At 45.3% G+C, this 20,584-nt stretch overlaps 1 protein-coding gene and 1 pseudogene across 1 annotated transcript in view; one reads left to right on the top strand and one right to left on the bottom strand.

Moving 5' to 3' along the window:
• Nucleotides 1-10,778: 10,778 nt before the first annotated feature.
• On the bottom strand, nucleotides 10,779-10,897 carry LOC112474153 (annotated as a pseudogene).
• Nucleotides 10,898-13,343: 2,446 nt separating this feature from the next.
• SCD (stearoyl-CoA desaturase) overlaps nucleotides 13,344-20,584 on the top strand; it is an 11,968-nt gene continuing 4,727 nt past the window's right edge. The window contains exons 1-4 of the mRNA XM_006925882.3: nucleotides 13,344-13,731; nucleotides 14,241-14,523; nucleotides 18,154-18,284; nucleotides 19,741-19,946. Coding sequence (XP_006925944.1) covers nucleotides 13,705-13,731; nucleotides 14,241-14,523; nucleotides 18,154-18,284; nucleotides 19,741-19,946 — 647 coding nt within the window. The 5' untranslated portion in view covers nucleotides 13,344-13,704. The remainder of the gene's footprint in view (nucleotides 13,732-14,240; nucleotides 14,524-18,153; nucleotides 18,285-19,740; nucleotides 19,947-20,584) is intronic.

Raw genomic sequence — 20,584 nt, 5'->3', positions numbered from 1 at the left:
CAATGTAGGTCTGACCGTGAGTGAAGGAGAGAGAGTAGGAAGGTTGGGTGGATTTCTGCAGTGCAGTTAGTCTAAGAAAGGTTTGCCATGACCTTCAAAGAACCAAAATAAACCATCATGGAGTTCTGTGTCTCCCAGGAAAGTGCCTACTTTAGTATCCCTGCTGAGCTCAATTATTGGCTGGGCTGCTCCTAGGAAGTAAAAGTTCCTAGGCTGCTTGCTTGCCTGGAAGTGTGGCCCAGGTGAATGCTCTTGGCCAATTATTCTACTGATAGTTGGACATCTGTGAGGCCTATTCTTGTGGCCTCCACACCTTCCAGTGGAGAAGGGATACCCTCAGCCATTAGGAGTCTCTACCAAATGCCATCTGTGTTCTCCACCTGTAAGGGGGACATTTCAAACTCCACCTCTCACCACATGTGCTTATTTCACTTCCCTCTCCCCACCCCTCCCCCAGTGACCGAAGAATAGGCTCTTCCCATCCCCTGCATCTGACTCTGTTTCTGCTCTCCCGGATGAACTCAGGAGCCTGTATCTTCCCAAGCAAGCCCTACCTTTTCCATAACTCTGCCTTTGGCTCCTTCTTGCTTATAAGCCCCGAACCCATGAAAGAGGTAATGGGATTACCCGGATGTTGTCTTCGGCCCTGACCCATAGGCCCAGGTGACAGCCTGTCCTAGCAGGAAACTGGCTAGCACCAGGCCCCATCCCTTTCCTGGAATCCCATTATCTCAGGTGACCCTCCCTTGGCACCAAGTTCTGACCTCAGCCAAAGCCAAGTACATAGTAGGGCACACATAGTTTTACCAGGTGGTCCAGAGGGCCAGGTAGCTCTTGGGGTTCAGGAAGAAGTTGGCATTTGTCTGGGGAAAGCAGAGGCTTGGTAAGGAGTTTGCTAGGGGAGAAGACTGCTGAGTGTCCAGCATGACAGGGACCGACTGGGTCAATAGCACCTGGTGGGCTTTCCTAATGTTCTTTCAGCTGATGGCCCTACTGTGTCTCCTCTTTTCTCCCAGCCAGTTCGCAGCTGAAAGATAGACTTGAGAAAGATGTAATAAATATCGTTGGCTCTCTGGGCTGCTGCTTGTAAGGAGGACATGGGGAAACCAAAGGTTCTGCAAGAGCATGTCTGGGCCGGATGACATTGCAAACTCAGAGTCTCCTGGGGAAATAGAAGGAAATAACTCCAGGCTTCAAAAAGAAATCCAGCTAATCCCTGGTGTGGGGGCAGCAGAGAAATTGCTTGGAAATCTACCACGATGATATCAGTTTACATCTTAGACATCATTATTTTACATCTTAGATGAAGTCGAAGGCAAGTGTGGGATTTCCCCTTCCCCTCTTGGGCAGGGAGACATGGAGAAGAAAGGTGATGGTGGGGAGTAAAGTAGAAGGATGATGCCTCTAGGTGATCCAGGGGGCCTTTCAGGCTATAACTTGCCCAGGAGCCAGGACCTTAGGTTCTAGGTTTTACAGAGGCTGGATGGGACCATGGGGGCAGTGATGGATGGTGGGAGAATGGAGGAGCCAGACTCGGCAAGTCTCCTTCCCACTCCCTGTTTAGCATGTTTGTTTCTGTGCTTGGAAAGAACTACATAGATTTTTGCTAGACAAAATCTATGAAGTACCTACCACGCACCTAGCAGATGTACCTGATAAATCCCCATCACATCATCCCTCTGCCCAGTAACCCCAAGCTTGTACATCTTCTCTTAGCCTTGAAAAAGAAGGGTAAATATGTGGGTAAATAATAATAGAATGTCAAAGCACATTCTCTTCTCTTAATTAATTCTAGGTGTCCCTCCATGAGGAAGGGCCCACTCCTTTCCCTGAACACGTACCCCACTTAATATGGTTTGTTTATACTCTGCCGTCATCAGATACTATCCTGCCCAGTTGGCTGTTGTGCTTTGTCCTATTTCTCTTAGAAATCTGTGAGCTCCCTGGGGGCAGGCCCAGAACACCGGCTCCATTCTCCCTCCCACAGAACAGGAAGAGAATTGACTTGCCCCTAGGCACAGGGAGGGCCCAGTCAACACTCAACCCCCACGTGGATACTTTGACTCAGAGAGACAGAATGGGAGAGAGCAGACTCTTGGGCAGGAAGGCTGAAGGGTTGAGGACAGGGGAGGGTAGGGGAGGACACGGAAGCTTGGCTCTAGACAGAGCCAGCTGCCCTCTGGATCTTGCAACCCTGCTGGGCCTGGCTCAGCTGCGGTGTTAGTGCAAAGCAGGAGTGACATCAGCTGTGGAAGAGGTTACTGTCAGGCAAAGGGAAGGCAGGAAGAGAGTAGGCTGACTGTCTGTGCTCCCCCAGTGCACGAGGCTACTAGGTGGACTGGGGAAAGGTTGCCTTGCGGGGAAGGAGAGAGTTCCTGCAGGGGCCCACTGGTAGGGAGAGAAAGAGGAGAGGAAAGAAACAAGGGCTAGGATTGGCTAATACCTTTCACATATGGGAGAGAGGGAGGCCCTGGTTTGGACTTCCGGAAGACAGCTGTGACCTCCTTCAGGCACTACAGAAAGCAAATGGGGGTATACCTCTCTCTGACCACAAAGGCAAGGTTGGGGCCAGCCCGTCTCTTCTTCCCACTTTGACTCCAAAGCAGAGTCATAGCAGGAAAGACTTCCCTTTCAGCTCATTTATTGTTGTAGGCCCTGGGACCGTATCTGCTTGTCCACTTTGTGTGTCCATCCTAGATGGAATTCTCTGCTGTGGGGCTAGCTTCCCAAGGCTGGAGAAAGATTCCCTGTGGGTGGTCAGGCGACCGCAAAAATTTCCGGCCTAGCCCTGGTTTTAAGACTTTGGTCTCCAGGTCTTGTCTGTCTAGTCCGTCCCCGAGGTCATACACTCTGCCCCAAGATATTAACTGTTTCCAGTCACACTCATTACCTGACCTGCAGACATATCCCTAGATCCCAGATATAGGTAGTAATAACCTGGTAGAAGCCCCTCCCCTGGTACATACACCAGCATATACAAGCATGCACACACATGCACACATGCACACACTTGTCCTGTGTTTGACAGGGGAGAATCTGGGGGGAAAGGGCTGGAGAGGTATGCAGGTCATGGCTTTACGGACAGCGTGGTAACACTGGGAACTGGCTGGACAAGTGCATTTGCCTCTTCTGGATCAGGGTCAGTCAGCAGATGGCCTGCTGCACCATTTCTCTGGCCTGGGGCTCAGGAAGAGTCATGTTTGAGGGTTCTAGTCAGTGGCATATCAATTTAGAGTCTCTTTTCTTCTTCTGGGCCTCTAAACTTGTCAGCTTCTCCACATCTAAATCCTAATGGCCCCTGGGGATTTAGCACTGCCATTTCCTCCAGGAAGTCTTCCCTGATCCTCCTAAGCTGGTCTTGTGCACTTCTCCTCTGGAGTCCATAGCACCCTGCACTAAGCTCCATTATCCAGCATCATAAGGATCTCCTCTACTAGGCTGAACTGCCCAAGGTCAGGGCCCTCTTAGCGTTACCACTGTGTCTGCAGAGGTCCACGTGGTTCTACATAAACACTTGCTGAATGAGTGAACCAATATACTTATAGAAATGTAGGGGCCCCATCCATTTTACTCAAACTTCTCCAGAAACCAGTGGTGTCCAGACAGGCTCCAGAAAGGCAGACCCCTCCCCGCCCCCACCCCCAGTCCCCTCTCCTCTGTGCAGGATGAGAGGAGTCCAACCACACTAGCTCTCCTAGCTGTTGCTGCCTGTGACTCAGCTTGGACTACGGTATAGGGAAGAGTTCACAGCCTGGGAGCGTCCTGTCACCTGCTCTCAGCACAGAGAACTGGCTGGAACAAACGCTGGCCCAGACTTTGGGAGATGGTTTTCATGCCTTGTTCACATTGCCCTCTGTCCCATGGGAAGCCCTGAGATTAGGGCTGTGAGGACAGTTTGCACAGCTCTGGCCTTTCACCCTGACAGCACGATGCCATGGGCAATGTGGATGGACAATGTGGGGTTCGCTGGATCACAATTTGTCTCAGTGCACTTGTTTATTTGAGGAAGGTAACATTTTAATCTCAAGATCTGGAGAGACTGAAGTGACAGCACCTGGGAGAAGGTTTGGTCCAATACCTGTCAGTCATGGGGGAGGAAATGGGCAGTTTCTGTCACTCATAGGGTAGGTCAAGGGTATGTTTTATCTTTACTTATCTTTACTAATCCAAAGTTTGGCTTAGCTCTGTGTGAAAAAGTGTAAGAGAGTGAGGAAAGAGTCTAGGTAATGAAGAACAGAGCTTAGAAGGCAGCTGTGGCAGGAGATAGTCCTGAGGTCCCTGAGCATCCCTGGGGCTCCCAGCTCGTCCTTCTTAAAACCATACCTCCCCAGGCTTGGATCCTTATGGTTGTCGCTGGCCTCTCCTTGCAGTCATCCCAGAGGGCAAAAGGAAGGGCATGTCGAGTGGGCTAGCCAGGTTGTTTAAAGATCTGTAAACATCCTACTCTCCTTTTGACATCTGGCTGGAGACATTAGAGATTTCAAGGTAGGTATTGCAGAAAGAGTAGCCTCCATCGCCGAACTGCAACTCTCTCTCTCTCTTTCTTTCTGTAGACTAATGTCCCAGAATCCCAGGCATGTGCCTCCATGCTCCCTCTCCCTAAATGTGTCAAGAGGAGAGAAAAGAGAGGCCCAAACTGTGCCCAGTGCCAGGGCTTGTATGTCGTAAGTAGGCATCCGTGAGAAGCACATGATTTCCTGAGATAAAGGTCACTTATATGCAGAAAGCCTATCATAGGGGACCTCATCCTTTCCCCAAACCTCTGGGAGACCAGAGCTAGGTAGATTGACTTCCCACCTGTGAGGGAAGAACATGATAATTGAAGTCAGTTTGCCCCATTTCACAGAAGGGAAACTAAAGGACAAAGCATTGAAAGAGCAAGTCAGGGATGAAGCTGGGACTAGAATTAGGAAAGAAACAGGCTCTTGTTATTTTCCATCCTCCCAAGGGTCAACTTATTTCCCAAACATGGTCAGCTACTGTGTCACCCCCTTGCCTACTGTGACACAGAGAAAGAAACTGAAACCTACAAAGGATGTGATTTTTTTTTTAGGTCACAAAACAATGCAGCATCAGTATCATAAGTCCCAGTATTCCAGAGTCTTCAACACGAATCCAGGAAGCAGAGAGACGTTAATCAACTGAGTATGCCCGTACTTTTCAAAACTCTTGCTCAGGCCAGGTCAGAGTCAATAAGAAGGAACATCTTCACACACATGGCAGCCAATTTTGCAGGCAAGAGTGACTCACAGCCATAGAAGGTAAGAAAGGGAGAAGCAACAACAGCTCCCATAAGTCTGCTTCCATTAGAAAGCTCTGGGAGTGGGCCATTCTCCCCACACCCCACACCTGGACAACTCCTCTTCAGAGAGATCATGGCTTCCCAGGGAAGTCTACTGCACTTCCTCTGGGGTGCTTAAAGTGGGAAGCCCAAACCATGCTTGTAGCAGTGACATCACTAAAGAGAGGCCACCACACGAGAGGCGGGGAGAGTTGATACCATTCTGAGACTGCCGCCACATTCAATAGGCATAGCACTCTCTCTTACCTCTCTTGGCAGTGGCCTGCTTAGGATCATATCCTTTCTTTGCAGGTAGAAGGAAATTTTGACAGGACAATCAACATCTTTGTCTTCTTAGCAGTAGGAAGAAACAGAGAATTCCTTTAACTGTCCTCCCTCCTGTCAGGTGTCCCTGTGAGTCAGGTCAGACCAATGCAACAGCGCAGGTGCTGGAGGTAGTTCAGCTGTCAGGACACTGAGCAGAAGCAAAATCAAATGAGAGCTAGGGCACAAAATTCCTCAGAAAGACTCTTACTCCTTACAAAGTCAGGATGGGATGAGAAGCCAGGTGAAGAAACTTGGCTCCTCTGCCTTAAGACTGTCCCCCGCAAGCAAACTATGTGCACTCTATAAGTCGACCTCACCTGATGGAGGCACTGAGCCCAGGAAACACACGAGCAAGTCCTGATAATCATATCTATGCCCCAAAGGGGTTCTCAGAAAAGTCACAGCCAAGTGGGAACTCAGCTAGGAGAATTATTAGGCATAAACACTGAAGCACCAAGCTTATAGGGCAAGTGGGAGAAACTGGAGTTATGTGTCTGGGGCCTTAATGCCAGCTGTCTGCAGGTGATTTCTTCGTTCTTCTCCTCTGTGTGTAAAAAAAAAAAAAAAAAAAAAAAGCTTTGAGTTCCTCTTGAGCAAAGACAATGCCCAGAATTGCCATTATCCTTTTTCCCCCTGCACCTTACATCGTATATGTTTATTTTGTTAGTGGAGCTACCAAAATGTAAGCTCCATAAAGGAGAGAACATGGGATTTATTCACCAGTGTTCGCAGCTCCCAGAATAGTACTTAATATTTATTGCATTTCAAATGAATGAATGAATGAATGAATGAATGAATGAATGAATGAAGCAGCAAATTTTAGGACTCCTTCTTCTGGGCTCATACTCTGGTTCCTAACATTTCTTAGTCAAGTTAAGGTATAATTACCATACAATAAAATGTGCAGAACATGTGTTTGGTCTGATGAATCTTGACAATTGTATATATTCAGGTAACCAGCACCCAAAACAAAATATAAAACATTTCGATTACCCAAATCTTCCCTCAGATCCCTTTCCAAATCAAATTGCACTACTATCCTGGGCAACCACATTCTGACTTCTCTTGTTAGAATAGTGTTTCTTGTTATTAGATTTCATACAAAGAGAATCAGTCAGTATGAAATTTAGGAGTCTAACTTCTTTGGTGAGCATGTTTCTGAGAATCATCCATTTTGTTGCATGTATTTGTAGTTCATTCTCTTTGATTTTGAGTGTCCATTATATGACTACTCCATCAATTATTTACCTGTTCTCCTATTGGCGAACTTTGGGATGTTTCTCATTTGAGGCTATAAGGAATGAGGCTGCAATGAATTTTCTTGTACAAATCTATTTGGACATACATTTTTATTTCACTTGAAGAAATTGCTTGGAGTGGAATCACTGGATCTTAGTTTAGATAGGTGTTTAATGCTATAAGAAACTGTCAAACAATTTCCAAAGTAATTGTACTATCTTATGCTTCCACCAGCAATGTATAAGAGTTTCAGTTGTTCCACGTCCTCACAAATACTTAGTGTTCTGTCTTTTTAAACTTAATTATCCTAGTGTGTAGTGGTATCTCATTGTAGTTTTTGTTTTAATAGCTTTACTGAGATAAGTTTACTTATCATACAATTTATCCATTTAAATTTTATAATTTAGTGGCTTTTAGTAAGTATATTCACAAAGTTGTGCATCCAACACCATCAATTTTAGAACATTTTCATTACCCTACAAAGAAATCTTGCCCTCCTTAGAAATCACCACTTCTTTTGCCTCCCCATTACCCTCTTCCAGCCTTAGGCAACTACTAATCTACTTTCCATTCCTATAGATTTAATCTTTTGAGAGCTGCCAAACTGTTTTCAAAAGTGGCTGCACCATTTTGCATTCCCACCAGCAATGTATGAGGATTCCAATTTCTCCACATCTTCACTAACACTTGTTATTATCTATCTTTTTTTTAATGTAGCTATCCTAATGTGTATGAAGTATCTTATTTTGGTTTTGACTTGCATTTCCCCCAATGACTAACAATGTTGAGCATCTTTTTCATGTGCTTGTAGGCCATTTGTGAATCTTCTTTGGGGAAATGTCTATTCAATTTTTAATTGGCTGTCTATTCAATTAAAAGTCTATGCAATTTTTATTTGTCTTTTTATTATTGAGCTGTAAGAGTTCTTTGTATGTTCTAGATATAAGTCCTTATCAGATATATGATATGTAAACATTTTCTCCCATTCTGTAGGGCGCCTTTTCATTTTCTTGATGACCTTCGAAGTGCAAATTTTTTTATTTTCGATGAAGTCCAATTTACATATTTTTTCTTTTGTTGCTTATGCTTTGAGTATCACTTCTAAGACTAGTGATGTTGAGCAATTTTTCATGTGCTCGTTGGCCATTTTTATATCTTTTTTTGTGAAATGTCTGTTCAAAACTTTTGCCATTTTTTATTGAGTTATTTATCTTTTTGTGTGCTGTGATATATGTTCCTATTCTCTGGCTTGTCTATTTGTTATATAATAGTTCTTTTTGATAGCAGGAAACTCAAACTTTTAAGAAATCTAATTTATCCATTTTTTTCCTTAGGTTATTGCTTTTATGGCCTATCCTAAGAGTCTTCAAGATCACAAAGAATTTTCATGTAGTTTTACATAGAAGTTTTATGGTTATGGGTTTTACATTTATCTCGATGACCCCTCTCAAATTAATTTTTGCATATAGAGTGAGCTGGAGGTTAAGGTTTGTTTACGGGTATCAGTTGTTCCAGAAATATTTGTTAAGGAGACTGCTCCTCCACACTATATTGACCTGGGACCTTTGTAAAAAATCAGTTAACCATATATGTGTTGTTGTATTTCTGATATTTCTAATTTGTTTAATTAATTTGTCCACTTTTGCTAGCACCATACTGTCTTGACTATTCTAATTTAATAGTAAGTCCTGAAGTAAAATAGTTTAATCCCTCCGACTTTATTCTTTTTAAAGATTATTTTGACTATTCTAGACCCTTTGCATTACCACTTCAATTTTATAATCAGCTTGTCTATTTCCTCAGAGAAACCTATTGGATTTTTGTAGGCATTAAATTAATCCATGGATTAACATTGAGTCCTCCTATCCATGAATATGGACTGTCTCCAATTCTTTAAGAATTTTAAAATTTCTCTCAGTAATGTTTTATAGTTTTCATTGTAGATATCCCGCATATTCTTTTGTATTTGCTTGATATTTTTGATGCTATTGCAAACAGTATATTTTAAATTTCATTCTCCAATTGTTCCTTAATAGTATGTAGAATAGAATAATTTTTTATATTGACATTGTATCTTTGATCTTTCTAAATTTATTTTGCAATTTTGGCAGCAAAGACCCTGTCTGTCCCAAGGAGCTTGAAGTTTGATAGGAGAAATAAAATACATGTAAGTAATTATTTTTAAGTCTACATAAGAAGTGCCATAAATGATTGAGTAAACTCTCTGGAGGCCCCTAGATGAGAGAGAGCATATTCCAGCATTGGTGAAAATCAGGGGAGGCTTTAAGAAAGAGACAGAGCTTGAATTTGTCCTTGAAGAATGAGTAATATTTTGACAGGCAGAGTGGAGGGGGAGGAAAAGTTGGAGGATGGAGCATCCATCATAGAAATAGGTAAAAGTACAGTTTGACAAAGGTGTAAGTTATACCAAGCAAGTAGTAAGAATTAAAGCTGAAAGAAGAAGTTTAGGGTCAAACCATGGAGCATTTCAAATACTGTAATTCCAACTTGCTATGTGTCCAACAGCATATTAATCACCTTAACAAATTCTTTAATATTCGTGACAATTTTGTTTTTTTTCCTGAGATGATCTTCAAAAAAAAGTTTTTTTAATTTGCCATTACAGTTGACGTGTAATATTATATTAGTTTCAGGTGTACAGCATAGTGATTATACATTTATATAACTTACAAAGTGATCATCCTGATAAGTCTAGTACCCATCTGATACCATATTAGTTATTAGAATATTATAATATTAGTGACTAATATTCTCTATGCTGTACTTTACCTCCCTGTGACTGTCACACAATTTAACAAAACAAATATCTCCATATCACAAATGAGGAAGTTGAGGCTAACAGAACAAAGTAAATTGCACAAGGTTAGTGGATGTTTCAATAATTTCAGAACCAGGATCTCAGCCTAATACTTTTTGTTCTCCCTTTTGCAATACTGTTTTACTACCTTGCTCAGATTATTGTATGGATATTTTCCCATGTCACTGGAGATACTTCTTATACAAAATTTTTTTGGTGTGGGCTACATAAAGCTGTATCAAAGTTTACAGTTTTTTCATAATATTATGTATTGTAACATTATTTTTAATATTATAAATAATGCTATGGTAAGTATATTTGTGAATCAATTTATCTTCCTACCAAAGACTTGATTTAAGATAGTTTTTTTTTTTCTTTTTCTAGCATAAGCACCTCTAAATTTTTTATGCTAATAAAGGAAAAGGGAGTGATGGCTGAAATAGACACAAAAACTGTATCATTCAATACTAAGTTATGTTTTCATCAGGTTCATGTTAAAAGTCATTACGATTTCTCAAGGGTATGAGGAACAATTATAATTCTGGCAAACTGTTGTACTGAAATACCCTCTGGGTCCATTATGTTACCTGGCTGTGCTGGATAAGAGGGCCCCAGGATTTCCAGGCTCAGAGTAGCAGGACACCCAGAGAAATGGGAGTGAACCAGAGAACTTTTCCACGCATATATTTGAATTCCTGACCCTGTCCTGAATATGAACAATTCCTTGCCTATGAAATCTAGTAACACAAGTCAGGTTGAATGAACAAGAAGATCATTTTCTGTGACTTCTTGCTATTGATACCTTATTTATATAAGATGGCTAAAGGAGGTCTGTTTCTTCTTGCTCTCTTGAGTTGAAGAATCAACATGAAGTTTAAAAACTGGGATGGTATCTTGTGCCTCTTTTCATAGAGGAAGGTTTATAGCTCTAATCCCCAGCTCCCAAGCATTGTACTTTCCTCTTATTCACTAAAATATCTATTATCTTAGTCAATATATAAACTCGATTGTATACAAATATTGATCTCATACTTATTTATTAGGTGAGGCAACCCTTGGTTGACCTCGCAGATTGCAAGGACTTTGTCAGTTTACAATCCCTTATTTTTTATTTTTTTATGGCACCTGGTCTTCCTAGGTGGTCTCCCATCCAAGTACTAACCAGGCCCAACCCTGCTTAGCTTCTGAGATCAGACAGGATTAGGCTTGTTCAGGGTGGCATGGCTGTAGACTTTGAATACAGTATTATTAACTATAGTCACTTATTTATTAGGTGAGGCAACCCTTGGTTGACCTCGCAGATTGCAAGGACTTTGTCAGTTTACAATCCCTTATTTTTTATTTTTTTATGGCACCTGGTCTTCCTAGGTGGTCTCCCATCCAAGTACTAACCAGGCCTGACCCTGCTTAGCTTCCAAGATCAGACAGATCCCATACTTATTTATAAACTCTAACTTGTTACTGACCTAATACTTCTTGATCAAAGCTCATGCTTTTCCCATAAAATCTCTCCTAACATGCAGCCATATTTTGTGGGCAGTAGCAAGCTACTGAGAATTTTAATGTAATAGGTGACACACTTATAGCTATGTGATATGCCCTGAATGCACTTCAGGGAATAAGTCCAAGCTATGGAACCAGTCACCTTTCTATTGTAGTTATCAACAATGAGATGGGCTCTGACCATTTCTCCCGAAACTCTCTCCCTAACCCAAACCGTCCCTAGACAACCAAAGGTTGCCCCACAGGGTAGTATCTCGTCTTTAGAGAGGGATAAAATACTCCACTTCGACTTTTTTGTCTTGGCAGGCCTCCCCTTTCTCTGACAGAAAATGAATGATCTAGCACCTGACCTAAGTAATAATGCCAGTACTAAGTAATATCAGCAGTAATATCTGTCGGAGTTTAAATGGTGAAGAGGGCAGTTTCCAGGGAATCTTGATTTTTTCAGATTGTTCCTTGATGAAGTCCAGGGTCTGGAAGAAACGAGGTCAAATATATGTAGGCTGTTAAAGAGAAAGAAAGCTGGTCTCAATGGTAAAGCCACTTTCAGCCACGATTAAAGGTACACCCCAAAAGAAACCCTGAATCTTCTCCCTTGAAGAGTAATGCTGAGGTTGGTGGAGGAATTAGGCAAATCAGACATTGCAGAGAGAGCCTGAAAAGGAGTAGCATGTGTGTGGACTTCTCTCCCACATGCCAAGCATTTCTGAAAACATCTAGTCTCATCCAAAACTTCTGCGCTAGACAGGGATCCAGGACTGGAATGGAGGTGCCTGGTGACTAGTCAGAGCGTTGGCAGGACCCTGAGACCAGTAGCCAGCAAGGAGCTCCTTAGTCCTCCTCCCAGGGAATCCCAGGTGCCTCTCTTCCTGAGAAGGCAATCATTGGCACAAAAGTCCTTATTTTCTCCTCTTCCCAGAGGAAGGATTCTGGGATAGCATTTGGGGAGGCATGTGTGCAGAAGGATGCTAAGAGAATGCATAGCCTGCTTGGTTCTCAGCTTATTCTCATGGTAAGGCTCCCACAGGCCCAGAAAAGACGGGGGGCATGAGGTACAGGTCATTGAGGTCAGAGCATCTCAAGGACCCACGGTTCTGAGCAGGGATGAAGAGTCTGGGCTCTAGCATCACATTTCTGTGTTCAGTTCCTAGCTCCACCACTTACTAGCTGCTGTTAATCTCTCCATATCTCACTTTCCTCATCTTTAAAAGGGAATAATGGACTACCCACTTCATAGGGTCACATAGGATGAAATAAAATGATTCTTATGAATTGGCCTGCAGTAACAAGTCCATACCTGTTAGCTATTTTTGCTCCACATAGCCCTTTCTCCTGCTTCTGGGTGAAAGCACGTCTGTTCTTTCGGCCTTTTTCTCCATGGAGGTTTCAGAATTACAAACTGACAATCTAAAGAATCTCCAGAACATCCCGCACACGTTCTGGAGGCCTGAGCATAAGGGTGGGATCTCCCACTGGTGCCTGGCGGTGAACGACCCTGCCACCAGGCGTGCCTAGTGGCTGAACATCCGGTGCGCGTGCAGGTCCACACATATGTGGATGGACGTGCACCGCCCGCCCTGAGATCCGGAGAGTTCAGCGGTCTCTGGTTAGCGTCGCGCAGCTGGTGGGCGGGGCAGAGCCATTGTTCCGCAGCCAACCGAGCCCCTCGCGCTCTCTAGAGAGGCCCCTTATAATCCCAACCCTGGGTTTAAAGCCACGTCCCCACTCCCAAGGGTCTCTGGGAACTGGAAGGCAGGATAGAGTTGTGCATACTGGTCACCCCCGTGGCGTCTCTACTTTTTTCTGTGAAACTTCCCCAGTGCCCGTCTATTCGCGAAGTGCCTGGGGGCCAGTCCTGGGCTGGTACCCACTTCCCATTCCCGGACAGGGGTCTCTCCATATTCCAGAGAGGAAGCTCCCAACTGCCTCCGAGGCAGCAGGGTGCCGGGCAGAGGCCCAGTGGCCGGTGGAAGAGAAGCCGAGGAGAAAGGGATGGGAGGGGGAGCGAGTAGCTCGCGGCAGAGGGAACAGCAGATTGCGCCGAGCCAATGAGAACCGCAGAACGAGGTGGCACCAAATTCCCTTCGGCCAATGACGCGCCAGAGTCTACAGAAGCCTATTAGCATTTCCCCAGGGGCAGGAGCTGCGGCGGCTTAGCCGCGGTATGTCTGCAGCCCCCAGTACGCCTAGGCTCTGTCTCCTCCCCTCTCCGCCCATGCGGGGCTCGCAGGGCGAGCCAACTCTTCGTACTTTGCCCCGGTTGGCAGCGAATAAAAGGGGTCTGAGGAAATACGGGCTACGGTCTCCCGCTGCCAGCTCTAGCCTTTAAATCCCCAGCGTGGAGAGATCTACGCACAGCGGGTCGGATCCGAACACCGATCCAGCGCACACAGCGCCAGAAGGGTTCCGAGCGCAGCGCCGCCCATCGTCGCGCAAAAGCGGGCTCGGCTACCGAAGTCTCCCAGCTGTTGGGGCTGTCCCGAACTCCACTCCACAGTCAGCCCAGAGAAAGTGACCCCAGCATCAGAAAGTCCAGATGCCGGCCCACTTGCTGCAAGAGGAGGTGAGCTTCCCAGCATTGGCCCCAGACCGCGAGTTCGCCGGCACTAGCTGGGCTTCTAGGTGACTCGTTGGAGGAGTTGAGATCTCCGCGGAGGACATGGTCATCTTTTGCTACTTGTACTGCCTTCGTTTGTTGGGAATGTGGATTGTGATTCGGGACTTGGTTCTCCAACTTTTGTTTCTTAAGCTTTAAAGAAAAATTGGGTCGTGCCGGTACCTTTACGTATGTATGCCTGCGGGTTTTCCTTTGTGTGTTCGTAGGGATGCGAGTGTTTTACTTCTTCCTGTTGCCCCTTCTTGAGGTTTCACGGCCCTCCCCAATCTATCTATCTGCACAGTTCCTGGGGACTTACTTTTCTTCCATCAGGGTAGACCCAGCCCTCAGTTAACCTGGGTATTGGAGCAGGGTCTATTCCAATACATCACACTTCCCCCAGCTTCATGAGAGAGTTAGTGGCCCCTGCTGCCTCCACGTGTAGTCTCTCTCCTGACTCTCCCTTCCTCTCCCAGATCTCTAGCTCCTACACAACCACCACCACCATCACAGCGCCTCCTTCCAGGATCCTGCAGAATGGAGAAGGCAAGTTGGAGAAGACTCTCCTACACTTGGAAGAAGACATCCGCCCTGAACTTAAAGATGACATTTATGACCCAAGCTACAAGGATAAGGAGGGCCCAAGGCCCAAGCTTGAATATGTTTGGAGGAACATCATCCTTATGTTTCTGGTACACTTGGGAGGCCTGTATGGGATCCTATTGATCCCCACCTGCCGGGTCTACACCTGGCTCTGGGGTAAGAGTTTTTCATATCCTCCTGACTCAGTACTGCAGGTTCTCTCCACTCTTTAATAAAGTAGGAGCTTGTATGGAACAGAGACGCCAGCCCTTTCAGGCCCAGCCATTTCTCTTTGATGGCTTGAGAGGCCAAGTGGGCTGGGAACAGAGGCTAGGGAAACTGGGAGGCAAGAGTGTCAGTGCTGGGGGTCCTTTCATATGGGTGTTGGGGAGGGAGCCCTGAGACCATGTGCTTTGGACATTGAAGTGAGTAGACCTGTGTCAGGGTTAGCTTTCCCTGAAAGAGTTTTCTGGCTGCTTGTCCCAACCCTGCAAGCCACAAAAGAATCAAGGCCCCTACCTGGGAGGCATGGGAACATGGGACAAGACCAGCGGTTCCAAGGGGTGGAGTATATGCTGAGCACAGTCATGGGAGAGCAAGAGAAATTGCTCAGGAAGAGAGTTAATAGAAGAGAGAGAAACAGAGAGATGGTTATCCACAAGATTATTTTGCCCTGCCTCTTGGCCCAACCAGGCTCATTTGTTAGAGAAAAAGATGAAGAAGGCTCCTGTATGACCCAAGTTAAACAGTTGCAGTGCTCTGTAACTCCATGTAGGTCTCCTGGGAACTGTATGCACCACTCAGCGAAATGTCTTTAGAATTAAATAAGGTTGAAGTACTGTTTTATGTCCCATTCCCCATCTATCCTGCTCCAGCACCTCCCTTCTGATGCCACGCAGTCTCTCTTTCCCAGGACAGCCAGACGAAGCCAGAAAAGAGAGCCCTAAGCAATCCTAGCCTTGAGGCTGCTGCAATGAGTTCCCAATTCTGTCCCTGACCTGCCTGCCGTTAGGTCAGCCTTTTCAGTGATCCATGGGTATGGGCTGATAAGAGGGCCCTGCCCCCTGGATACACACATGCGCTTTGCAGGCATTTTCACCTCTGCCACCATAAGCCTGAGTTGGGGAGAGGAGAGCAGAGAAATCTAAAAACCCAGGGGCCCTGCATTACCACTCTCTGAGAATGGTGAGCTAGAACTCTCTCTCAAGGAAACTTTAGGGTTTTTAGAGCAATCTCAGGTGCCGCTGCACTCTTGGAGAGGAGGTATGTTGAAGGGCTAGTAGACCAAGTTTTAGCTGATTCTCCTAGGACCTCTTAGGTTTGAAGATGGTGAGATCTGCTCCCTAGAGCTTTGTCTTGGGAAATCCTCTCAGTGCCACAGACAGAGAGGTGATACCCTCTCTCAAGATCTCAGTCTTTCCAGGTACAAACTGGGGACACCAGTACTTTTTTAGGATTAGGAAGGTAGTGCTCCTAGCTTTTTTTGTGTATCATTGCTGGAGCTGGCTAGGCACAGGAAATCAGTTCATCTGCAGACCAGAAGAGTTCTTCTGTTTGTGAGAGGAGGGGGACATCTGTTCTTTAGCCCCTCTGAAAACCCAGCCCAACTTCAGTTACAGCATGAGGAATCAAGAGCCAGGATAAGGATTCCCCAGGGAGACTGTGCACTCCTCTCTCCACTCCTCCTCCCCAAGAGAGGAGTTTTCACAAGTAGATTTGTTGCCTGCAAGCCCCTTCCAGCCTCAGCACTCCCTATAGGCTTGGTTAAGTCCAGAGTTTGGCCAGACTGCTTCTGCTTGCACCCCACCCTTCGCTGCTGGTGTAGGTGGCAGAATGCTATCCCTAAACCAAGGCCATGCCTGCCACCTTTTTGTGCCCTGCCCATGGGTGTGTGTTGTACCTTTGGACAGAGCGGGGAGGGTCAGAGTTCCCACATTCAGAGTTTTAGGAGCTTGGCCTCACCTTTCCTTTTATCCCTAAGGACAGTGTTAAATTAAGGACTGGTTATGTTTACAGCATTTCTCAGACTCAGGGCAGTTTGGAAAGCATCTGAGATGGGCCCTGAGGACGCTGAGGGCCGAGGGCCAAGGGGCAAAACTTATCTCTTTCTTAGGGCCAAAGCTATGAGATTTTGCTTAACCATCTATTTGGACTTTAGTAGAGCATGAGTCGCCAACTGACTGACATAAGGCCTTCTATTTGACAAGCTCAGAGGTGTTGACAGAAAAGGCACCAGAGTGCCTGGGTTCTTTTCTCAGTTCCCCTGTTAATACCAAGATCTTACTTGCTTTCCGAGTCAACGTGCCAGGGTCATCTGTGGCATGAAACAATCCCAGTAGCTTCCTTGGTTCTGAGCCGAGTGCTTCTGCTTTCATGTCCAAAGCCATTTTTTTTTTTTTCCTTCTTAGTGATTCATATTGGCTGTGGCTCAACTTTGTCATTTTTGTACGTACAGATGTAGGCAGATACTGTCTTTGGGAAGATAATTGCCACATAGTTTGAGGCCAGCAAATTACCTGAAGCCCTAATCTTAGCGCAGAGGAATTACGAAATAGAACTTTCACTGAGATTGACTCCAGCTCCCTGGTTTTCCTCCAGATCGTGAAGGAGGAATAGGATAGGGAGGAGGAAAATAGAGTAGGGGAGGGGATGAGGGCTGTTTAGGAAACTGCTAACTATGGTTGGAGAACACAGGACAATTTGTTACAATGTGTGGTGTCTCCAACTGCAGCTAGGTTCTATGGCTACTGAGGATCCATTGTCTCTAGCTGTTTCCCTAGGAATGAAACATTGTCAACAGTCACTGCTCTACCAAGGCCTCAGCCCCTGCCTACTAGAGCAGAGGAAGATGGGTATACCCAGCAAACTGCTTCCCAGTTAGAGATTATAGCTGGCACCTTGTGAGTTGGCAGGCCTCCAGGAAGGTGAAGGAGGACAGTATTGGGGTGCTCCACTGACAGCTTTGAGCATATCCCACCATTGTCTAGAATTAGCCTTGCCAAAGAGAGTATAGGCTGAAAGGAGGGACACAGGAACTGTGTATATATCTTGGGGAGGTGGATAGTATAGTTAGAATATGAACTGCTTGTTGACAGCAAACCTAGTTTCAGACTGTGGCTCTATTTCTTACTGGCCTTGTAACTATAGATAAACACAACCTCTCTGAGCATCTTTTTCTTCTACTGCAAAGTGAAGATATGCAAGCCCATTTAAGGTATCTATTGAAACAGAGAATGTAAAGTTCTTAGCTAAGCTTAAGACACTGTGCAGATATGACTTATGTACAGGGTGGATTGTCCCCTAATGTGGCCGCACTACCTGCTAAAATATTGAAATACTTTGTACCAGTTGGTAAATAGCCATAGATCTGAGCTCCCCAAGTGTCCCCTAGAACCCAGAGCCCCTCGAATTGGTGAGTGCCCAGACCGTACTGACTATTAAGTATTTTAAGACCACCCTTGGTCTTAAGCTCTGAGAGAGTAGTCTGTGGTCCTTAACAACTTAGAGAAAGACCCAAAGGAAATGGGACCCAGGATAATGTCCCTCATGACAGAGAATGACAACTGGCTGTCCTACCTTTCTGAAGTTCCTGGGATTCCTTAGCTTATTCCAATTCCTAGTCCAAGGGGATGAGAGTGATGATATTTTTCGATTAGTAAAATCAGAGAGACCTAAGAGACCAAGGTGTCCCTGAAGTTCAGGGAAAAGCAGAGCCTCACCCGAAGTCTCAGAAGACACAGACTCGGCCATACAGAGAACATCATGTTTGCCCAGATTGGTCACCCGCCTACTGTTTCCTCCTGGCAGGGGTTTTCTGCTATGGGTTCAGTGCCCTGGGCATAACCGCAGGAGCCCATCGCCTGTGGAGTCATCGAAGTTACAAAGCTCGGCTGCCCCTACGGCTCTTCCTGATCATTGGCAACACGATGGCATTCCAGGTAAGAATTTGGCTCTGCTCAGCTCTCTTCTCCACTCTGTCGGTGATCCAGGAGCAGAATGGAGGAGATCAGCACCTGAAGAGAAGCAAACACATGGACAAAGCATTTTGCTCTCCTCTCTCCTCAAGGTCACCTCAGGTTCAGGCCCAGTCCTTAAACTCATAAAGCACGAGCATACTTCTGAGTCACTGAGAAAGGAAAATAGAAGATAAATAGGAAATACTCTCTGTTAACAGGATTTACATATTACCGTAAGGTCCCTCTGTTATCACACAGTCTGGCTGTTAGGGTTCTCTCTTCTCAGGGGCCATAGTGTCAGGAACTGACACTGGTTTCCTGGGCAGACATTGGGCAATAGAGTCACCATTTTAGGTGAATATTTTAGGATTCCACCATGATGAGATTGAAGTGGATGTTTCACAGACTCATGAACTCTGTTGTTTTCGGGTCATGAGCAAATACTTTTATAGCACTGGCTTATGTGCCTGGCACTATTCTAGGCACTTGACATAGATTTCCTCATTAAATCCACATAACAGTCTTAGGAGGTAGCTACTATTATTATCCCCATTTTATAGATGAGTAAATTGTGTCACTGAGAGGTTAGGGAGACCAACATTATGGTCTTATCTTGGGCCGCCAGGCTGGCTAAGTCAAGTTTTGAGGTTTGTTGAGGCAGAAAGTTTATGGCAGAGATAGAATGAAGGAAATTGGGGAAAGCAAACTCCTCGCTATTAAAAGGTAGCAGTGGGCCAAGGATAGCTTGTAGCAAGGGGGGAAAAAGCAACCAAATTTGTCCCCTTCTTCGTGGCAATATCCCAGGTACTTAACAGATTGCATAATCATCTATGCCACAACACTTTGTACCTTGAGGGCTCCTGATGTTGGGGCCGTGAGAAGGAAGTTATTGGCACATTCTTTAAGGGATAGAAAGAGTCTCAGAGGTCATTTGGGAATGTGGCCATGCTCATGATTTATATGCCTAGACATGTTGAGTTGTACAAGCTGTGTCTTACCAAGGCATCAGAATGGAGCTTCTTGCAGCTTCATCCACTGACCAGAACCCTAGGACACAAGGCTGCCTGTTTCATGTTGTCCCTGCCCAGGGCTTACGCACCCCACAAAGACCTTTTACAACATTCGTTGCTTGAAGAATTGCAATATTCTCTCATAATGAAACTGTCTGATCTACCTCCATTCTGCCTATCGTATAACCTTCGTGAAGCAGCCAGTCCTATTCATGTGGTCCTGGGACTTTAAGTGGCTTTTCCACTTGGCATTCAGTGGCAAGTTGGGGGAAAAGAGGAGGCAACTCCATGACACTCCTTTAGAGTGCTGGCTCTTGGGTATTTTGTCAGGTTGGGCTGAGAGCCACAGGCTCTTGAAGCCTATCTATTAGGAGTTCCCTAAGGTATGTTTCTCCTCAGGCCTTCCTTCCTCTTCTCTGCCCCTCCAGAATGATGTTTATGAATGGTCCCGAGATCACCGTGTCCACCACAAGTTTTCAGAAACAGATGCTGATCCCCACAATGCCCGACGTGGCTTTTTCTTCTCTCATGTGGGTTGGCTGCTTGTGCGCAAACACCCAGACGTCAAAGAGAAGGGTGGTTTGCTAGATTTGTCTGACCTAAAAGCCGAGAAGCTGTTGATGTTCCAGAGGAGGTGAGTGAAGTAGTGATGGAGCTGGGCACCTGGTGTTTGGGGGACCCCCCCCCTTTTTTTCCTCTAGGACTTAACATAAGCTGAGAAAATGGTCTGTATGTTCAAAATCATAATTTAAAACCCTAATTTTTAACAGCCCAAGGTTCACAGCCATAGACTGTTGTCGTTTCTGAGCTATCTTAATTAAACCAGTTAAATTCAACAAATGTTTATTGACCTAGGAACTCATGGATACAAAAATGAGTGTGTCCTAGGCTTTGCCTTCGAGGAGTTTGTATCCTGTTGGGCTTTGAAAAGATAAGTCAGGTGTCTGAATAACTATGGTGCATGACAGAATATTTTCTGTACCAATAAAAGGCACAAAGGGGAAGAAGATTTCATAGTACTAGGGAACATCAGGGAAGGGTTTATGAAGAAAGTAGCTTTGGAATCCACTGATGGATAGGGATTTTCACAGGTGCAAGAGGGGAAGGGACAGTACAAACAAAACAGAATGAGCTAAAGCATAAAGCATGTTCTAGCAACAGAGTCCTTTTGCTTGAAGTATAGGGTGTGGTCAGATTAAGACTAGAGAGGGAGACTGATGCTATTCTTATAGAGTCTTAAAAGCAAACGGGATTTAATTCAAGGCAATTGGA

Source organism: Pteropus alecto, unplaced genomic scaffold (assembly GCF_000325575.1).
Source record: "Pteropus alecto unplaced genomic scaffold, ASM32557v1 scaffold88, whole genome shotgun sequence".
Lineage (NCBI taxonomy): Eukaryota > Metazoa > Chordata > Mammalia > Chiroptera > Pteropodidae > Pteropus > Pteropus alecto.
The sequence above is the reverse complement of the archived record's forward strand: the minus strand, read 5'-3'. Positions and strand labels throughout refer to the sequence as shown.